Below are 16,672 nucleotides of genomic sequence, written 5' to 3'. Positions count from 1 at the left end.
GGAGAAAAATCACACCACTAAAGAGAAAGGATTTTGGGCTTCCCTGGTGGCGCAGTGGTTAATAGTCCACCTGCCAATGCAGGGGACATGGGTTCGAGCCCTGGTCCGGGAAGATCCCACATGCCACGGAGCAGCTAAGCCCGTGTGCCACAACTACTGAGCCTGTGCTCTAGAGCCCGCAAGCCACAACTACTGAGCCCGTGTGCCTAGAGCCCGTGCTCCACAGCAAAGAGAAGCCACTGCAATGATAAGCCCGCACACCACAACGAAGAGTAGCCCCTGCTCGTCGCAACTGGAGAGAGCCCACGCGCAGCAATGAAGACCCAACGCAGCCAAAAATAAATAAATAAAATAAATTTATTTTTAAAAAGAGAGAGAAAGAATTTTGTAGTTAAGATGGCTTGCTTTTGTCACGGCTGTACTGACCTAATTATAGGAAAATGCAAGGTGACAGTCCATTTGGAATATAAAACATACCCACATGAAAAAGACTGTAGCACATATAACAAAAAGCATGTAAAGTATTATAAATTTAATAATATGCAAGTATAGTCTGAATGAGCAAAGGACTCTTTGGAAAGGGTACCTAGAGAAGAAAAATTAATCTGGGACCAGGGTTTGAAATAGAAGAGGCATTGATTTGCAGAAAGAAGGGCAGAAAGTATCTAGGTAAAATTAATGATTTGCATGTGATAATATGCTAGTTTCTCCTCTCTAGTGGAGTTAGCAGATTGAAGTTGTTTATTCTTCCTTGCTGTATTTTTAGCTCCTGAGACTGGACAGACTGCAGGACAATTCCAGACACGGACAGCAGAGGGTGTGGGTGTCTGGCCACAGTGGCAGGGCCAGCAGCCTCATCATCGTTCAAGTTCTAATGAGCAACATGTTCAACAGCCATCAGCACAGCAACCTGGCCAGCCAGAGGTCTTCCAGGTGAGAGGGTGAACAGACTTCAGAAAACCAGAAACTGGGAGAGAGTCAGGGAGGAGAGACAGAGAAGAAAGCATGCATGGATTCAGGTGTTTGATTGAGGTTAGTAAGAAGAGAAGAAAAGAGTCAAGACATATAGGAATAGATGTCATTAATTGAAAACATTGTGAACTTAGTCTGCTGCACAGCCTTTAACCAGACCATCATTAGTGATGTGAAGCCCCATGTGAAGACATCAAAAAAAGTAATTTTGGCCCATTCACAGAGAACCATGTGCCCACTTGATAGTACTTTAGGTATAAAAATACTGAACACAGCTATAAAGGTCTATTTACATACATCCTGAGGGGACTGCAAGAGTCAGTGGAGTAATCTCAGGTGGGACAAAGGAGGAGCTTAGTTTAAAACACAGGTTGAAAGAAGGCAAAACAAGGTTTTGGTGGAAAACATAATAGGATAAGAGATATTCCATATGTATCCAGAGGGGGGTTTTATGAAATGTGACAAGCAGATTTTTCTCCTTTTGAAAATACTGAGGTCTAGAAAAGAGGGAAAATGTGGAACTGTAGGAGGAGGACAGAGAAGGAACTAGGAAAAAAAGTTGTCATCTAAAGGAGTCAGTGTTGCTGGGAGTAAGGAAGGCTAAGAGAACTCAGCACAGCAGAAACTCTCTGGGGCCAGAGATGACAGTTCAGGGGAATGTTGGGAGACAGCTTGATAAATGTGAAGGATCAAGGTGTGTGACCCAAACTTATTCTTTTTCGCTTATTAGGAGATGCTGTCCATGCTGGGAGACCAGAGCAACAGTTACAACAATGAAGAATTTCCTGATCTAACTATGTTTCCCTCCTTTTCAGAATAGAACTATTGGGGTGAGGATAAGGGGTGGGGGAGAAAAAAAAGATCACCATTTGTTTTTAAAAAGCAAATCTTACTATAAACAGAATAAAAGTTCCTCTCCCTTCCCTTCCCTCACCCCTGATGTATACCCCCTTTTCCTTCTGACCTTTCCCTTGTCTTCCTTGTTTCTCTCTGAGATAACATTTATAGAAGAAATGGAGTGAATCCTCAAGGCTTTGGGGACCCTTTGAAAAATTGAGACTGGATAAGGTTAAGAATGCCTTTCCTTATGTCTCCTGACCAGAAATTTTGTGCAGAGATGATTTGTGCTGGGTCAAGGGGCAGGTTAGAGAACCTGGCATCCACTATTTGTGGATACTATGGCTTATTTCTGGAAAGAAATTCTCAAGGTGGAGGAGGGGAGAAATGTCCTCATGTTTGAGGACCATGAAGCATGGTAGGTATACATGGGGCTTTAGGAAGTGAGCATAGGCTCTTTCTGCTGCCTGTGAGCAATTCCTCTGGAAAGAAACATGAGTAAGGAAGTGTGAGAGAGAGAGAGAGAGAGAGAGGGAAAGAGAGAGAGAGAGAGAGAGAGTGTGTGTGTATGCATGCATGTGCACATGTGTGTGCATGAGCACGTGCACGTTTGTTTCTGTGTTTCTCCCTATTGGGGAATTATGCAAAATTTGTCCCAGATTTTGTCTTTCTTTGTGTTTTTTAAAGAGTCCTAAGGAGTTAACTCTTCCAGGTATTTTCCACTTAGTATTGCAGCCAAAGAGTATTTAAATAAATGTCTTTGCTGCACTTATATCTATGCCCAGCCAATAGGCAACTATAAGCAAATATATAAAGTCTTCTATTGAAATCGTTGGTCTCTCATTGAACACATATAGTGATAAAGCTGGGTCATTCCTGCTTTTGGTGCTCTCACCTTATATGGAAGATCTGCAAACATTACAGAAGTAGGCTGGCAAGATAAACACTTTTAGAAACCCCTTACTTGGCCATAAGGATAATGCTGCATTTTTCTGTCAGAATCACATACGATGTGTGTTCTGTAGAGGTTATATATGCATGGAAACTCAACTTCTTGGATTAGCAGTCCCAGTGAAAATCCTCACTGGTGGAGTTTAAACCAAATACCAAGCCTTCTTGCAAAGTAACCTCTTTCATCCCATTCTCAAAGTATCCAGTCTGCAAGAAACGGAGATTTAGGTCTCTTCTGGGCCTATAGTTCTTTCCTCTTTGCTCCCTTTCCAATCTTGAGATTGGATTTTGCTTTATAGTACACGTGTAATAAATCCATGTGATAGATGGGACCTGGACTCCCATCCCGACAGGGTCACTTAGCAATTAACTATAGCCATATAAACGCGGATACAGGTTACTGCTCTCACTCTTTACCTTCCTCAGGTAACAGCCATGTGTATCGGCCTTTTTTTGTTTATTTGTTTGGCTCAGGCCAGTATCTTAAGTGCAAGATTGAATAAGGAGAAGACATACTAAATGTAGCCATAGGGGACTGAGGAACATAGGTGGCCTTGGAGAGGCTGAAAGAATGTCATTAGGTTTCCCTCCCTTTTGTCTCCAATCTGGTGCCAGGTAGTGGAGTGGAAAAGGAGACAGTTTATTTTTTTATTCTATGTGCACACATACAATATACATATATATTTATATCACAGTTTAAGAAACCAAAAAGTTGAGTTTCCAATGAAATCCTTGTTTTTTAATAATCAGCTGTTTTTAAATGTGATCAGGTCTATAATATTGTACAGTTATTATAGGGCTTCTGGGGAAGGGGAGGGGCGGGAGAAGATGCTCTGGGGGTTTTGTTTCTGCTTTTCCTTCAGGGTTTTATTTTTGATTGTTTTTTTTTTTTTTTCCTTCTTGGCCATTTCTGTACTGCTGGCATCTGTGCTGAGCCTTACAGTGGCAAAAATAATGACATGTAGCAAAGATTTTAAAACAAAATATTTTTTCCTTTTGTAAACTTTCCTGTGTTGTGTGATCTTGATTGCGGCTTTGTTATTGCTTCCCAGCTCATAAACAACAAACACCCACAACTAGTTGAATCCATAGCTTGTGCTTCAAATATGCAAACATAAAGCACAGTATGTCTATAATTTCAGGAATCAGAAATCATAGGGCTCTGATCACTCAGCATTCCTTGGTTGTCCTCCTGATCTTGACTCATTCTGAGTAAAATCAGAGACATCTGACCATGGGATGGGGGGTGGGGGATTGCCCAAGTCCTTGGGAGAGGGGGAAAGTTGGGACTTGAGACCAATAGGGCACTTCTGGATTTAAAGGAATTAGGGATGGGGAAATTTAAACTATTCAGGTCTAGACCTAGTTTCCCTCTAGGACAGTGTGTTTCATTAGGAAATTAAAAAAACCCATAAGCATAAGCCTGTGTTCTTGAGGGTCTATGTGTGTAATCCAGCTAGAAACTGACTCTAGATCCCATGTGTTATCCTTTTTGTTCCCAGGACCCCTTTTCTTCTTCCCACACATCTGTTTATGGAAGAAAATGTTTGGGGTTGTGGTTTAGGGACTGAACTAGATTCTTATGATCTGTCACATGCCTGGATGTTGAGGGAAGCATTTGGTGAAGCTCATATGACTGGACCTGGATCGGGGATTTTAAAAATTGAGACATAATATTCATCAGGCATCCCACCATCTGAGAGTTTTAGCAACAAAGAAGTCACATGTGAATTTGTCAGTGCTTATGGCATTGATTCAAGTGCTGTCATAAATAACCAGGAATACTGTTTCTGGTTACTTTTAGAACTGGTTTCATCTGGACTTTTCTGGGTATATTCTTCTCAGCAAAACCATGTTAGTCTGGGAAAGATATTCCCCTGCCTGGAAGCAATGACAACTTTTAGTCAACAAGTTTATAAAATACAAATGATTTTGGAGCCTGTGACCTCCCTTACATTTTTCTAGCCTTTTGTGTTCATTTCCTCATCCCTCATGTGAGGGTCAGACATTGGAAAACTGAGGTTTCAAAGTTGGAGAGATGAATAATAACAGGAAAGGGGCTGGGAAAGTTGTAATCCCCCCGTGTAATAAATAATATTTTGTCCACGAAAGAGAAGGTAAGCCGCAACTTGCATAGTATGTATTGAGGTCTTTTTTTGTCTGCTCTGAAAGGCAGGCAGCCATGTGAAACTAGATACCTAACAACTCTCTGCCCTGGCACACATGCTCCACATGCGCACGCAGAAAAGATGCAAATCTGCTGCCTCCTTCCCTCCTCCCTAATCCCCCTCTCAGCATTTCTATCTCCACTGCCCTCCCCATCCAAATTTTCCAGCCAACAGCTAGAGTTGACTTCCGCAATCCTGGTGGAATAAATCCAGCACCCCTAGTCATCCGCCCACATTATCCACACTTCTCTGCTGAGACGAGCCCAGAGAACAGATCCCCATCAGCAGGTAACATTTTCAACTTCTTAGATCTTTTAGCTTCTCATTCCTTTCAGTTCTCCATTTTTAGGAATATTAGGAATGTAGTGACTTGGGGATCAAAATGAACTTTATAGGCTTTGCAGATGAAAACAGTGATGCCCTTCTTAGGTTATTTCCTGGCTAAGTAAAATCTGCCTGGAAATCTTTAGGATTCCTTTTATGGTTTGTGTGTATATATACATGGTTATTAGTGAAAGCAAAGAATATAAGGCATCCTTTACCCATCCCTCAAGGAGTGACCTCTCAAGGTTTTTTTTGGGGGGGGGATAGTGCGGGGGTGGGTGGGCAGGTACCAAAGGGGTTAACTTACTAGCAGGGAGGAGGAGTGGTGCAGGGAGGTGGTAGCTCAGTAAGGTCTTCCTACTGTTTGAGACATCCCAAAGCCCTTAACACTCCAGATATTAAACGTCCTCCTGGACATTTTGCCAGTTTGCAAAGATTACACAAAAATGGACTATAAATTCAAAATTTATGCAAGCTGTGTGACTTGATGCAGACTAACTTGCTCTTAAAATGGAGGACATGAAATAAGACACTGCGAGAAGTGAATGTAACTAGAGTAAACTTCTGAAAAGCTGTGTATCTAATAAACACAGAACATTGCTTTTCTGTCTTACATTCTTCTAACAAACTTTGGTTCTGAGGCTTTTTGTTCTGTGAGGCAGTCACAGAGGTTTTGTGGGGTTTTTGGTCAGAAAAAGAAAGAAAAACTTTCGTGCCCACAGCAGCTGGTTGAGATTAGGACAGTTTCCTGCCTGAGGAAGGAGCAGGAAGAGAAAGGAGGAAGAAATGCATAAGACTGAGGAGACATTAAACATCTCATAGAGAATAGGAAATGCTGTCAACTTTTCCCTTGTCCTCTCCTGGCAAGATCAGGAGAAGTATCAGAATTTAGGCAAGGAACAAAAGAATGCCTTGAAGAAATGATCAGGAAGCAAAACTGCTGAAAATCTCTCCTTTGTGTATTCTCCGGCCCCACTCATCCCACCCTGCACTTACCTTGTCTATCTCCTCCAAGTCTGCTGGGGACACTGGAGCAGACAGGTGTTGTCCCATCCTGATTGTCCATTTTCTACCCCATTTCTGGTTATCTGTGCAAGTATATCTGTGTGTATGTGTATGTGTGTGTGTGTGTGTGTTGAATCTCCCTAGGTCAAAATACTTGTAACCAGATGTATCAGCATCCCACCCAAACCCAGAAGAACCCTCCTGACTATCACTGTTTTTATCATATGGAAGTCATCCTCAATCTCCGTCTACCTTCCTTGTAAAGCCTAGTTTTCCTCTGCCTCGTGGTCCAGAGGAAGGCGTTCTTAACTTTGGGTTCATGAACTCCCCAGAATTACTGTGTGTGCATTCATTTTTCTGGTAAGAGGGACTATAGTGGGTTGAAGATTTTTATTAGCTTGTCATGGGAGTCTATGAGTCCCAAAGGTTAAGAACCACCTGTCTGAGAATATGGTTCCAGCTATTTCCTCATCCCAAGCCAGGTTAGGAACCTTTGGGCAAATAGAAGAGTGTCCCCTAATTATCCCCTTCTCCAGGATGTGGGGGCTCAAGGTTCTACTGCTGCCTGTGGTGAGCCTTGCTCTGTACCCCGAGGAGATGCTGAACACCCAGTGGGAGCTATGGAAGAAGACTTACAGAAAGCAGTATAACAGCAAGGTGCCTGGGAACCTGGAGGGGAACATGGTGGAAGGTCTGGAACCTGAGACATCTAATCCTAGCTTCCAGACTCCCTTCTTCAACCCCAATACTTTAACCACTATAACCAAGCAAACCTGCCCCTGGTCCCTAACTGTTAACATATACTTTCCATTATTACTTCTCAATTCACCCTCCATCAAGTCCTATCCTTCCTTTACTTCATAACTGTCTTATATTTCTCTTTTGGGAAGCCTCAGATTAATGCTATTAATCCGTAAGCAATTTTTTTCCTATATGTCTCTCCAGAGCTTTGCGTTCTATTATTTGTTTTATATATTTCTTTTGCATGCTCTTAATAATCCCATGGTCAGTTCCCCGACTAGATTGTAAACCCTCTATGATGGTAAATTTAATCTTTTCTAGAAACCTCCACAGTATTATGTAGATAACTTTGTACACAGGACATAGTCTATGCCAATACTGACTATGTTCTGTTTAGGTGGATGAAATCTCTCGGCGTTTAATTTGGGAAAAAAACCTGAAGCATATTTCCATCCATAATCTTGAGGCCTCCCTTGGTGTCCATACATATGAACTGGCCATGAACCACTTGGGGGATATGGTGAGTTGATCCTTAGCTCCTGGTCTACCTGCCCTGTTTGTCTTGGTGCCCTGCTTACGCCTGGCCTCTTTCTTCTTTGTCCCAGACCAGTGAAGAAGTGGTTCAGAAGATGACTGGACTCAAAATACCCCCCTCTCATTCCCGCAGTAATGACACCCTCTATATCCCAGACTGGGAAGGCAGCCCAGACTCTGTTGATTATCGGAAGAAGGGATATGTTACTCCTGTCAAAAACCAGGTACCCTCCTTCCTCTTGGGTGTGGGTATGGAAACTGGCATGACCTCTCCCTTCTTCTGCTTCTTTGTTCTTAAGGTAGGAGGGCATCAGGAAAAGAGGGCAAAGAATTAAGTTACCTCTCCCCCTGCTAAGAGAATAAAGTCTATTATGTTATTTAACTCATCATCTGTTTTTGTAGATTTAGGTTATTTCTGTTTTTTCTTTTCTACAAAGTGTTGCTGTAAGCACCTGTGTGCATATATTTTTGTGAATATATACAAATATTTATGCAAAACAAATCCCCAAATTGGAATCATTAGGTCACAGAATCCTTTCCAAAAAAGTTTGTACAATCTTACATTCTTACTAGCGTGAGAATGTAAGTTTTCCCACAACCTTAACAAGGCTGATTTTATCCACCAGATGAACACTTGATATAACATTCATTCAACAAACACATTTTTTTCAGAACCTACCAGATATAGTGCTAGGCAGTAGAGTTTCAAGATGACTAAGACATAACCTGTGTCCTCAAGAAATCCCCAATCTTAAAAAATAGAACAGGAAAGAAAGAAAAATGTATAATCTAGCTGAACAAACACTAATAATAGCTAGCACTTTTTGAGAGATTATTATTATTACACATAATAATCATCCTTTACATGAATTAACTTTTTAAATTTTCATAATTCCATTAAGTATATTGTTATTATCCACAATTTACACATAAAGTGAGGTACAGAGAGGTTTAGTAATTTACCCAAGGTTACACATCTAGTGCATTGCAAAACCAGTACAGATGGTCCCCAACTTCTGATGGTTCACCTTATGATTTTTTTGACTTCATGATGGTGTGAAAGTGATAGGCATTCCATAGAAACTGTACTTCAAATTTTGAATTTTGATCTTTTCCCATGCTAGCGATATGTGGTACAAAACCTTTTCTTGATGTTGGCCTGTGGTAGAGAGCCGCTGCTCCCAGTCAGCCACATGATCACGAGGGTAAACAACCAATACACTTACAACCATTCTGTTTTTCACTTTCAGTACAGTATTCAATAAATTACATGAGATATGCAACACTTTATTATAAAATAGGCTTTGTGTTAGATGATTTTACCCAACTGAAGGCTAACGTAAGTGTACTGAGCACATTTAAGGTAGGCTAGGCTAAGTTTTGATGTTCAGTAGGTGAGGGGTATTAAATGCATTTTCGACTTACTATATTTTCAATTTATGATGGATTCATTGGAGGAAGAGCTGTACTCTGCTTTACTACAGCTAATGGTAACAATAGTAACAACAGTTACCAATAGCAACAATAGCAATAGAACACTGCAGCAAAGGTTAAATGAAGGGAAATAGAAGACTTCACAGCAAAGGGGACAGGTGCTGGAATTTATAAAACATATGGAATTTCATCAGGCAGGTAGAAGGAAGAAACAAAAAGTGTGAACAGCAATGACTGATAGTTTCTCTGTTATGCCTTTCAGGGTCAGTGTGGTTCCTGTTGGGCTTTTAGCTCTGTGGGTGCCCTGGAGGGCCAACTCAAGAAGAAAACTGGCAAACTCTTAAATCTGAGTCCACAGAACCTGGTGGATTGTGTGTCTGAGAATGATGGCTGCGGAGGGGGCTACATGACCAATGCCTTCCAGTATGTGCAGGAGAACCGGGGCATTGACTCTGAAGATGCCTACCCATATGTTGGACAGGTGAGACTGTCCCATGCAGTCATACAGCTCTGTAATGGCTCCTCCTTCCCCAGCATGACATTTTGTACTGGAAACAAGTCCAGAAATCTTGTTTTCTGTTACCCTATCCAGCCTTCTTGATGAGATAATTTCCCACAGAAGGCCAAGAAGATTCCCACAGTCTGGGAGAATTTGGGGAGCTTAGGCTACCATGGTTTCTATCTGCCTCTCTGCCCTGAAGAAAAAACAGAGGACAGGTTATCCGATAGATCTCTGAGTCGGTCTCTGTAACTCTCTGCTCAACTCCTCCACTCCCATCACAAATCTCCAAGCCCACCATGCTAATTTCATGAATCACTTGGCCTTATTTTGTATGATCTCAGTGTGGGTTTGGGGAACATTTAAGCAAATTATGTAAGTTAACATGTCAACATGTATAAAATGAGAGAAAAAGCAAGTTGCTTCATATTTATTGCAGTTTTAGAGATCAACTCACTTCCTCCTATAAGGTCCTTTAGTAATAGGAAGATCTTTCTTATCTAAAAGGAAGAAGATCTGAGGGCTTTTTATATACATGGGGTTGATAGATAATATAATATGGGGCCTTTGCAATAAGAGCCTTTGAAGCAGGGATAACAAGTCTGAGTAATACAAATGGCTACCATGTGCTAAGCCATGTAATTAGTGCATATTCTCATTTAATCCTCATAAAAGCCCTGTAAGGTACCCTTATCCTCACTTTATAGGTGAGGACATTGACACTTAAGGAGATAAAATAGCATATTCAAACTCACACCTCTAGTTATGTAGCAGAGCCAAGATCTATCTATTGGATCTGTTTATCTGCTGCAAACATTCCCGGGCATGTCTTCTATGCACATGTACAGGAATTTCTTTACTAGAATATAATATCTAGGAACAGAATTGTCTGAGTCTCGGGGTATGTGCATCTTCCTCTTTACTAGATAATGTCAAATTGTTTACCAAAGTGTTTGGAAAAATTTGTATTTCCCACCTGCACAGTATAAGAAATCCTATTGATTCATCTCTTCATTGGTATGCTTATCTGGCCATTTGCATTTCTTCTTCAGTGAATTGACTGTTTATATCTTTTCCCATCTTTAGGTTGTGTTCTCTTTTTTACTGATTTTTAGGAATTTAAAAAAGATATTTGGATACTAATACTATGTGTGTTGTGAGTCTATTTTTCTTTTCATTCTCTTTATGATGTCTTTCAATCCAGAAAAGTTCTTAATTTTAGTGTAGAAAAATTATTTTTTCCTTTGCAATTTGTGCCTTTAAAAAATCCAGTAACAATGAGTTTTATTTATTCGTGTTTAGTCATCTGAAATGGTATCTCCTGCAACAAAAATGCTCATTAATGTAAATGACTGAACAGATCCATTTTACTGGATACTCAGCAACCTACATAGTAATGTCACTTCAGCACATCATCGTGACATTGGCCACATCAAAACTGCATTTCATAAATGTCATGCCATTAGTATTCCATGTTATGGTTTTTTTAGCTCTCAGGTAAATAAGTTAGAGAAGTTGGAGGTTGTGTGTGGAAAGCTTTTTCTTCACTCTGTGTACAGTTCTCAGAACTGCTGGGTCCCCAGTCCATATCTGACCCTGGGGCTGCTGCCGTAAGGCGCAGCACACTGAAGCTGTCCTAAAAGGTTAGCTTTTGAATTCTGAGTATATCAGGCCAGTCAGTGAGATAACCTGGGCGTGGCAAAATATTCTTTTTTAAACTGTCAAATATTCTTCTGACAACTTTTTGTTGTCACTTGACATCAGAAAAATTAAACAGGGCTTCCCTGGTGGCGCAGTGGTTGAGAGTCCGCCTGCAGATGCAGGGGACACGGGCTCGTGCCCCAGTCCGGGAGGATCCCGCGTGCAGCGGGGCGGCTGGGCCCGTGAGCCATGGCCGCTGAGCCTGCGCGTCCGGAAAATCCTAACAGTGTATACAAAAAAACAGATTCATGTTTATAACTTTTTTCATATTGATTAATCCAGGCAACCAATTTAAAAGGTTGTCTAACTATATTAAAAACATAACTTAAATATTATTAGAGCTAGTAGTTGATCACTTATCCATTGACAGCTTGCATCATTTATTCAGTACTATATTAACCAGTTTGTTGAGAGACAGCTTAACTAATCACTCAGAAACTCTGAATAATTTAAAGGAAAATTACATAACATTTGAAACCCTATTTTGGAATAGAAGGAGCAATTGACTTATAATCTCTGTTCTCCTACCCCCTCAAATGATCTCGTCAGCATTTTAGAGAAATGTGCAATGATTTTGGTCTCATAATCAATTAAAATGAAGAATTAGCCATATAAGACATGTGTTCCATTTTTAACATTCTGAATCTTGGACAACTGTTCTCTTTTCTACTTTACAGTTTTTAAAAGCAGTTATTGTCCAAAACTGAAAGAACTTCTTATATGAACATGTAAATGAATGGAAGGAGGTAAAGAAAAACAAAATTTAAAAAAAGAAATCTGATAGGGCAGCAGCCAGATAATACAGTAATTTAAATTCATTCCAGCCATAATACAGGTTATTTTTACTTTAAAGTATCATCACGTGGTATCCTTCCAAATCCATTCCCTAGATATTTTATTTTACTTGTAGATCTGTGCAATTTTTGGCACTAGGAGGCATCAAGGGTTTGGATCATATGGTAGATAACAAAGGAATCTTGAGAAATTATTAAGACAGGAGACTACTGTAATCTTAGAATATCATGTCAACTGCTGCCATTATTGTTAATATTTAGATAATGTATTGTTGTAGATGCAGCTTCAGGGTTTTGAAGGGGTAGTCTGTAGGGAAATGAACTGCCAAAAAGAATACACCGCCTTGATGTGGGTTCCCATTAGATTCCATAATTTTGGCTTGACAATGAAACATATCATCGTTAACTAGACCTGCAAAACATAACATTGGAAATTCACAGGCTAAATTGCTAAGTTCTTTATTAATTTGTTTTAGTGTCATGTTATGTGCTTTTATCTCATGAGAGCACAAGGGTCCAGCCAGAACTCTGCCTGTTATATGTGCATGGGGCCAAGGTCCTCCCTCTAGCTGGGTCTTGGCCTTGGCCTCCTCCCCACACAGCAGCTGCTGCCTCCCTGCCTACTGAGGATCACACATACTACATTGCCGGAAGATGATTTGTGCTTTTAAAAAAATCTTATTTCAGAAATCTTTCTCTACCCTGAGGTAGAAATAAAAATATTCTCTTTTTTAAGTTTTACAGTGTTTCCTTTCACATGTATGTTTTAAAACCACCTGGAGCTGATTTTTATGTATGGTACAAGGTATCCACTTTTCATATTCTTTTTTTTATAGTTTCTAAAATGGTGAGGAGAGAACAGACCCTTTCTAGAGACTAGTCTGCTGCCCCTGTTAGTGCACTGACATCACCCAAAACATTGGTAGAATTCCTCACTCACTGATTCACTGCCTGTTGCTTAGTCCTAGTCCTATTTCAACCTGTTTTTTCCAGGATGAAAGTTGTATGTACAACCCAACAGGCAAGGCAGCTAAGTGCAGAGGGTACAGAGAGATCCCTGAGGGAAATGAAAAAGCCCTGAAGAGGGCAGTGGCCCGAGTGGGACCCGTCTCTGTGGCCATTGATGCAAGCCTGACCTCCTTCCAGTTTTACAGAAAAGGTAAGGCACTGTTCCTATGGAGCACAGTCAACCTTCTCTTATGACATGGGCTGGGCAGCTTCTCGAATGGTACTGAGCATTTTCAGTACTTGTTTCCATAAAGACTGAGTCTGCCAGGGAGAAACAGCTGCCACAGCACAGAGCATCTCTGTCATAAGCCCTCCTGACTGGGATGGGATTCTACAGAGTGTCTCCTAGAGTGGGAGCCCCCACAGGGCGACCCTTGGATTGCAGAAAGCTTCACCTTGATAGTTTGTTTCCTAGGTGTGTATTACGATGAAAACTGCAATAGCGATAATCTGAACCATGCAGTTTTGGCAGTGGGATACGGGATCCAGAAGGGAAACAAGCACTGGATAATTAAAAACAGGTAATGATGGAAACACTACATGTCATCCTCTTAACACTCACCCTCAACTCCAACTTCTCAATATTCCTTTCTTTCTCTTAAATCAAGAGAAAGTTTTCTCAGATGTTTCAATTCTACCTTCCCAATCAGAGGCTATTAATTCTAACATTTAATGACCAGACAAGAGTACTAAAGGTATGTGTTGGACAGCTGCTGTATGTTCAAGGTGCTTAGTCACATACACAAACACATGAGCAGATGTCTGTCTTCAGTGATCTCATAGCCCCCCTAAGAAAGACAGACCTAGCTAAATGAGAACATAAAGTAGCACCAAGAACCAGCAGGAGCTTTGGAATTATATTTTTTTCTTTCTTTTCTCTCTAATGTGATTGATTTTTTAGGGAGGTTTCCATCATCAGTCTGTCTATAAGCACTAGGGTACAGTGTAAACAAAGTAAAAGTTTAGTATCCTCTTGTGCAGCTTTTTGCCCTTCCATATACACTTAGGATAGACATATATAAGAATTGGCCAAAGACTTTGAAGTCTGTGAAGAGAAATGCTTTTCAGAAAGTAGATATGAGCAACAACAACAAAAATTAGTGTTTCCCTCTCTATTATTGGGAACAAATAAAACTACATGTTGTTAGTAGTTGGCTCCCCATTTCTCTTTAGCCCCTTGTGACTTTGTAGGGGGGCAGATTTAGGGTACTTATCTTTTTTCTTTCCTCATTGGTCAACACCAGCCTAGCAGTAGCACTGATTAAATTTTCTGTCCTTGGTGCCCTCCCAAGAGCAGGGGTCCTAGACTCTGGGGAGTGCACAGGCCAATGCACTAGTATAACCAAGTTGGGTTTGCTGCCTGGAGGGCTGGCAGGATAGAATGTAAGGCTGGGAGTTGCTTCAAACCTGAAGAAACTTTTTATATCACAGTCCCAATTAAGAGTGAACCTGAGCACCTTTCTAAGAGGATGTTCCTTCTCCCACAGCTTCTGTCTTGTGTTCTCCCTTTCTCGACTCCCAGCCCAAGCACTTACCCTGTCCTTTTTTGATCAAGTGCCAAGAGAGCTGGGAAGAATAAAGGACACACCTAGGCAGGATCAGGATCATTGGGGACCCCTGGAGAAGGGAACGGTGGTAGGGTAAAGGTCTTAAGTAAAATGTACCGGGTAACTGGTGAATTTTCTGGTTGGGGAAAAAGGACAGAAAACTCATGAAAACAATTTAGGAAGATGTATAGACCAATCTTCCCTCTCTCTGTCTGTCTCTGTCTCTGTCTTTGTCTACCTGTATCTAATCTTCCAGTCTCTCCACTTGTCTCCTTAGCAATCTCATCAATTCTCATAGCTTCATTCATTTCTTCTATGAAACCAAGATCACCAGCTTCAGCCTCTCTTGCCTCTTTCTTATGCTCTAGACTCACATTTTCAAGATTACTCTTCATAAAACACAAGTTGAATGATTTTACTCTCCCAGTCAGAAAACTTCAGTGTCTCCTCTATCATGGGCCAGAGAGTCAAACTCTTTAGCCTGGCAGTAAAGATCACTCAGCCTGATCTCCCACTACACCCTGTCAAGCACCCTGTTTTTCAGCTACATGATCCTAACACATGTCCCATGCTTTCCTGCCTCTATTACTCATTTCACACTCCCCTGCTGGCTTCCATTTCCACAGGTCCAAATTCTATCTGCCTTTGGGCTCAGCTCAAATGCCACCTTTTTTGTTAAGCCCTTTTTGATCCCCTTGGTCAGAAGCAATTTCTCCTATAGCACTATGCCTCCATTTCTTGACTTTACACTGTTTAAAGGTAAAAACTGTCTTATTCATTTTTGTAAAACATCGGTACCTGTACTCAGATACTATACTCAGTAAATGTTTTATTGAATAAACTGAGGGTACTAAGTATTTTCCTTGCTTGGTCCTACAGCTGGGGAGAAAACTGGGGAAACAAAGGCTATATCCTCATGGCCCGGAATAAGAACAACGCTTGTGGCATTGCCAACCTGGCCAGCTTCCCTAGGATGTGACTTCAGCCAGCCAACCCCATCCTGCTCTTCCATTCCTTCTACAATGGTGCAACATACTGATATACCTTGGAAGGGAATTGGTGTGCCTTTCTTGAAGAAGATGTAATGATACAGAGATTGTCTGTTCAGTTTCCATGTTTGTTTGTGCTTCAAGTGACACTCCTACTACTTTTCTTCTCTCCACCCAACATCTTTATTTTTTCATTAGAAATAGGAAATTTCCCTAACAGGTATGCATTCTTAGGCTAAGAGATGTGACCACAGCCTGCCCTGACTGTGTTGTCCTGGGGCCAATCCTGTGTAAATAGAGGCTAGAGATCTTCAGCTAGGCTAGATTCTCATTCACAGGGACTAGTTAGCTTTAACCACTCTAGAGGACTAAGGTGGCCGGACTTCTCAGTCTCCACATTTACTTCTATATCTTCAAGGTAGAAATTCCACCCCATTAATAAATCTATTCATAAATCTTTGGTACAAGGTTACATGATACAACAAATGTGTTTTGTTTTTCCTTCTTTGCATTTATAAAGTAAACTGTATTTATCGCTTATCTCTAATTTAATAAATAGCTATTTAGTAAACATTCATTTTGTGCAGATACCATGCTAGGTGCTGGAGACAAAAAGCTGAACAAAACATATTCCTTATATGTGATGTGCTCACAGTTTGTCTGGAGATTCTGTTGCATAAACAATTTGTCCTAATTCATTTATTTGTTCATTCCTTCAACCAACATTTTTATTATTTTTGTAATAGATCTTTATTGGAGTATAATTGCTTCACAATACTGTGTTAGTTTCTGTTGTACAACAAAGTGAATCAGCCATATGCATACATATATCCCCATATCCCCTCCCTCTTGAGCTTCCCTCCCACCCTCCCTATCCCACCCCAAAAAAGATACCCCACATCCAAAGACAAAGGAGAAGCCGCAATGAGACGGTATCAAGAGCTGCACTGGGATCTAAAGATTCTTCCCAACCACTCCTGTTCCTTTTCCCATTACCCTTCAGAAGCATTGACCCCCAGTAATTGTCTTGCGCTTCTAATTCCCTCTTGGTGTCTGCTTCTTGGAGGACCTGAACAGACATAGCCTATAAATAACAGAAGACTAGTATCTAGAATGTATATATAAAAACAAACAGACTACAGATTGATGAGATAAAAACAAATAATAG

At 40.8% G+C, this 16,672-nt stretch overlaps 2 protein-coding genes and 1 pseudogene across 5 annotated transcripts in view; 2 read left to right on the top strand and 1 right to left on the bottom strand.

Annotated features, from left to right (window-relative positions):
- Window positions 1-3,949, top strand: part of ARNT (aryl hydrocarbon receptor nuclear translocator) — a 65,907-nt gene extending 61,958 nt beyond the window's left edge. For all 3 annotated transcript variants that reach the window (XM_028488873.2, XM_028488872.2, XM_007130429.4), the window contains 2 exons: window positions 767-933; window positions 1,703-3,949. In XM_028488873.2, coding sequence (XP_028344674.1) covers window positions 767-933; window positions 1,703-1,792 — 257 coding nt within the window. In that variant the 3' untranslated portion in view covers window positions 1,793-3,949. The remainder of the gene's footprint in view (window positions 1-766; window positions 934-1,702) is intronic.
- A 1,111-nt stretch (window positions 3,950-5,060) lies between these two features.
- CTSK (cathepsin K) lies at window positions 5,061-16,202 on the top strand. 2 transcript variants are annotated; one of them, XM_007130426.4, is made up of 8 exons: window positions 5,061-5,216; window positions 6,794-6,914; window positions 7,396-7,518; window positions 7,604-7,756; window positions 9,229-9,447; window positions 12,954-13,119; window positions 13,384-13,489; window positions 15,395-16,202. In XM_007130426.4, the coding sequence occupies exons 2-8, from the start codon at window positions 6,795-6,797 to the stop codon at window positions 15,492-15,494; spliced, it is 987 nt and encodes a 328-aa protein (XP_007130488.1). In that variant the 5' UTR covers window positions 5,061-5,216; window position 6,794; the 3' UTR covers window positions 15,495-16,202. The 2 variants fall into 2 exon arrangements, with proteins under 2 accessions (XP_007130488.1, XP_007130487.1); XM_007130425.4 differs by lacking the exon at window positions 5,061-5,216 and having other exon boundaries at window positions 5,603-6,914.
- LOC114486182 (ubiquitin-conjugating enzyme E2 D3-like) lies at window positions 12,025-12,947 on the bottom strand (annotated as a pseudogene).
- Window positions 16,203-16,672: the final 470 nt, after the last annotated feature.

This window comes from Physeter macrocephalus, chromosome 4 (assembly GCF_002837175.3).
Source record: "Physeter macrocephalus isolate SW-GA chromosome 4, ASM283717v5, whole genome shotgun sequence".
In the NCBI taxonomy this organism is placed as follows: Eukaryota; Metazoa; Chordata; class Mammalia; order Artiodactyla; family Physeteridae; genus Physeter; species Physeter macrocephalus.
The sequence above is the reverse complement of the archived record's forward strand: the minus strand, read 5'-3'. Positions and strand labels throughout refer to the sequence as shown.